At 38.3% G+C, this 5029-nt stretch overlaps 1 protein-coding gene across 1 annotated transcript in view; it reads left to right on the forward strand.

Moving 5' to 3' along the window:
• LOC144961024 (uncharacterized) overlaps positions 1-3875 on the forward strand; it is an 8869-nt gene extending 4994 nt beyond the window's left edge. The window contains exons 7-8 of the mRNA XM_078894366.1: positions 496-644; positions 1818-3875. Of these exons, the coding sequence (XP_078750492.1) occupies positions 496-644; positions 1818-2177 (509 nt within the window). The 3' untranslated portion in view covers positions 2178-3875. The remainder of the gene's footprint in view (positions 1-495; positions 645-1817) is intronic.
• The last annotated feature ends 1154 nt before the right edge of the window (positions 3876-5029 follow it).

Here is a 5029-nt window from a genome sequence, read left to right on the forward strand (position 1 = left end):
TCTCACACCAACTACACACGCTAGTCACTCACCGAACACTCACTCATTCGACCTCGATACACACAACGGTGACCATAATAGTGAACCGTTTTCACAACGATCTCCAGAGTCATATTCCCCTTTCTGTCCCTTTATCGACACATAGATAACAACGCCTTCCGGACGGTATAATGTAAACAATGGCAGTGATTGGTTAACATAGCAAGCTACACAGGTTTTACTATTAATGGTATGTGTCGAAGTAAAATACCCACTGTTCTACCTATTGATCAATAGAACCAACACAGAAAACTATGTGTAAACTTAAACGTTTATAATATGACCGATAAAGTCATGTGATGCACGGCTTGACTATATGTAAAATTATCTTGATTTACGAAGGGTTTTGATCTCAAAACGGTCCGTGTTTGGTATTTTGTTCATTTTTTTTCAACCTGCTATATTCATTTTTGTTCATTACTTCCTACTTAATTATGTTTACGATTTACCTTTCAGATGATTTGGAGAATACATCCAACGACAGTGAGATTGCCAAAACAGTCAAGAGAGAGAAGGAAAAATGGCAGAGATTGAAATCAAGAAAATTTACCAAGAAGACAAGGGCCAGCATTGGAAGAAAGACGTTGAATGATCAATTTACAAAGGTAAATGGATTTTACCATTACATTAATTCTTTTGTAAATTTGAGTCCACAAAAGTCTGAACATAAATACCGTCACCCCGTGCAAACAAACAATAAGTCATATTTTCTTGAAAAATGGGTTACTAAAATGACGTGAGTCGGAAAATGCCAGAAGACAATGGAGAATAAAAATTTCGCGGCGACGATGAGGGCTCGAACCCTCGACCTTCTACGTCTGTAGAGTGGTGGATAGCTCAGACAGTAGAGCCACGCTCTCCTCGGAATTGTCGTACCAGTAAGGTCGCAGTTTCGAGCCCAAATCTCCGCCGCGAAATCTTTTATTCTCTTTGTCTTCTGACACTTTCCTACTCACTTCATTCCTTGTTATTATCAACATAAGTGCCTGCTCCACTCACTTTTCTGAATGACTATAATGACAACATTTTTCTCTTTTCAATATTTAGTATACAATGAAAGGGTTGCATTCCTTCTACTGAAAATGTTTTTCCAAACTTTGTTTTCTGGATGGTTTGTTATGTTCGATTTTCTCAATTGTATTCAATTGTGGGCTGTAAAAATATATTTAAGAAGTACGACTTGACTCGTCATGGACATAAAGAACAACCTCAGAGAGAAAAAAGATGGTTCTTGATATCAGTAATCTTTTGTATCAAGTCTTTTAAATCATTAGACAGTTCTCTATGTCAGATGGTCAATAAACATCAGAAGTTCTTTATTACACTCAACATAGCTTTCGTTTTCTGAAAAGACAAAATCTGTATCGTTTAGCAACCACGACACAAAAGCTTTTACCTCACGCATTACAAGTGGTTCTAAGCCAACAGCAACATCTAACATATTAGTCGAGATATGACGCATTTAGATCCAGATCTGACGCCTTTAAGGCTCTTTTACAATTATTTTTCGATTTAATAATAAAAAAAAAATATATGAAAAATCCGCTGTTACACCAGGCAGTCGTTTATACCTGTTGAGATGAGGGAATGTGAGTAAATAACTTTGTCAAAGGACTCACCATTGCGCCACACAGATCGGAACTCAAATCAGAGACCTACAAGTCAAAAGGCGAGTGTCATAATAAAATGAAAACAAACGACCTATTAAACTAGTATAATGTTTGAAGAAATATAACTCATCGAAACATTATTTTATCATTATCCCTTTGATCCTTCAGGTTTTCACAAAACTTGCAGACGAGTCCATATCACGTACGGATCCAATGGGCGAGTCCACTTTCGGGGAAACAAGGGGGAGACGGGCTCTATCAGACGGCGACTCTGGTGATCCGATTGAAGAAATATCCAAAGTGGCAGCACACAATGATAAATTCCGGAAAACTATCGCCAGAAAAGCAACCATCTTGAAAAAGGGCGTGAGCTTCAGCCATGCTAAGGATTCCCCACGCAAAAGGTATCAGGCGCGAAACTACGGCGCCACACAACCGAAAAATTCCACTACAAAATTTGAGCTTTCGGATCAAGAACCGGACTCTGCGGATGACAACAAAAATGGCGTTGATTCTTCTGCTCTGTGAGAGATTAGACAGAAATGTGACCCGCCGTCTCAAAGCGGTATTATATCGTGATGAATGACTGTAGATCAGACCTACCTAGTACTACGAAAAATTCATAGAATTACCAAATTTTGGCTCCAATTTCAGAACTTCACGAACATTTCTAAGCCATTAAAATTTATTGAAAATGAAAGTTGATACCAAGAGTACATCATTTTAAGGATTTTTGAGTGTTATTGAATCCTTGCGAGGGTAAATTGTTAATTGGTTAAGTTAACTATAGCAACTACAATTTTTATCTCCTAAAAACTACGGATTTTTAATTTTTCAAGATTCTCTGGTTGGGGTTCTTGATTTCCGGTAAAGGTCAGGGAGGTCACATACGGTGTCTTCTATAGCCCTATATCGGTTTTCCAACTTGCTTTTTATCTTTATCCTTAGCTGGAAGGGAAACAGTCAAATGCATACCATAAACGTTAAAGGTTACCCACAGTTTTACCTGTTGGTATGTTAAATTTGGCTGGCGGATTTTGTGAAAATTTTACCTAAAGGCATTGATTCGATATCTTATTTCACTTCACGGGTAGTCCGATTTAGTCCGACACAGTACCGTTTCGATTCGGTAGGTCACGAAGGACAAATCTCTGTTATGCAGACCATGTCGTCGTTGTTTTACCCATTTTTGTGATACAACAGTGGGAAATCACATTACCAGTTTAATAAGTGTAGTAGGGATGGAAACTTATTCACTTCACTTAATGGGTGAATGTATGTTATGCGCAGGATGTTGGCGCAAAATCATCAATTGAAGAAATTAAAGGTGTTATACAGATTTTGGAAGCGGAAACTTCGAGAGAGCAGGAGGAGGAGTTGTAGTTGAAGGTACTAAGTAAACGTGGCCTCTATCTGTCTAGGGGTATTCGATCAAGCCACGTCCCGGTTCCCAGATGGATTGTTGACTCTTGGAAAAAGAGGAATTTAAAACACAGAGATAAACTAAGGAATGAAATAAGCAAAGTAACTTAAGTTACACTAAAATAATATATCGTTTAATAAAGTAAAAGCAAGAGTGAAGCCGCACAGAACTGCTGCTCTTTATAAAGGCCTAAAAGGTATGTGGGCGGAAAGCCCTGGTGAAATTTTAGTTTCCATATAAGGAAATGTTGAAAGAGTTGCTAATTTTAACCACATAAAATTCTATAAAAATCAAGCTGTCCACCCAAACGGGATGGCTATGTCCATATAAGGTAACTTCGCTCTCCACCAATCGCTGCAACTTACAAAGGGGCGAGATAGGGAATGAGGGGAAATGATAAACACTACTCACTAAATTCTACTCACAAATATACAAATACACAAAAGACGGAATATACCGTTAGCGTCTACCACGCATGAATATTTTCTCATGAACATTTCTCACCAATGAGCACACAACCAGACTAACAATAAGGTATTCGTAACCCTATTACATTACTCCCCCTGAGAACTGAAAACTCGTCCCGAGTTTTGACAATACACAAGTTCAAAATCATCATATCTGAAATACAATAACAACATGGTTCTATGTTATTACAATTGACATACAATCAAACATCTTTTGATTAACCATTTAACATGCCCTGACATAATTTAGGACACGTGTAAGACCCGGGCATACGCCAGGAAGTTCTGCTCAACAGCTCTATGATCTGAGAGAGTTAAACAAAAATAAAGCAAAAATAACTCATTTTGTAAAAAAAAGAAACCCTTGCAAACCCACATGTGTTACAAAGAGTTAATACCCAGCTACCCACAAATCTTATTTGTAATCCCCAGCCCACTATTTGTAACAGATAATGAAATCTGACAGCTGAGCAGGCACCTTCGTTTGTCTCGTTGACCTTCGAGTAACTGTCTCAGTTTCGTCTCCATTGCATCTGTCAGCATCACCTGCAACGTCGTTATTGATATCAATGTCAATTCCCGTCAGTGGCAGTATCTACTCTGTTTATTCTGTCACGACTCACTGCACCGACCCCACTAAGTTCTGCGTTCAGCCCTCACTTCGCTGCTACACCTCTCTAATTTCGTCACACTGTCATTGTCACGAAGTGTCGCTCATGCGTCTGTCTGTTTGTATGCATGGATCATAGCTTGAATGGTAACCCATTGCATTTTGTCATACATAATTTGCACTAATAACTACCGCACCTCTTCGCCACCTCATCGTCTTCGTCTTAAACACGTCACTTACAATACCACTATCTATTGATATGCGCCTTTAATTTCTGTTACAATGTCCATCAGAATCTTCCCGCTTATTACCTCAGTGGTAAAAAATCTGGACCTGCTTTATCTTAATGTCCGAGTTTAAAAAGCATAGTTGCCTGTCAACCACACGCAGCCATCCATTTTTACATTGGCTCCCCGCATCCTCCCAAGAAGATACTTGCCACGCACAGACCACTGCTTCTTTAACGGAGCATCCCGCTCCCTGTCAGTCAGCCTGCCGTATAAAAGATGCTGAGATTAAATTGACAACGTCGGCAACTCCACCACCCATCTACGTCGGGCCTTCATAACATGTTAAATGTTAGAATATAAGAATCAGAAATAATAAGGACATGGCATATAATCAATAGTAATGAGAAATATTCTATCGAACCTTGGGAAACTAAAGCGAGTAGAAGCAAAAACAAAAATTAATACCCGTATACAAGTTTCTATTTTTAAACAACTTTTAGTAATTATCCAGAGTTCTAAAAGCAAATCTTATCCCATCTGACCTGTTCAACTGATAATTAACTCCACTTTTAAATCTATACAATGAGCTTATTAGTTTTAATTATGATCCCATTACTTCAACTATCTAGTCAAAACATTAAAATTAATTT

Source organism: Berghia stephanieae, unplaced genomic scaffold (genome assembly GCF_034508935.2).
Source record: "Berghia stephanieae isolate SIO BIC M18660-M18661 unplaced genomic scaffold, UCSD_Bste_1.3 scaffold126, whole genome shotgun sequence".
Taxonomy (NCBI): Eukaryota; Metazoa; Mollusca; class Gastropoda; order Nudibranchia; family Aeolidiidae; genus Berghia; species Berghia stephanieae.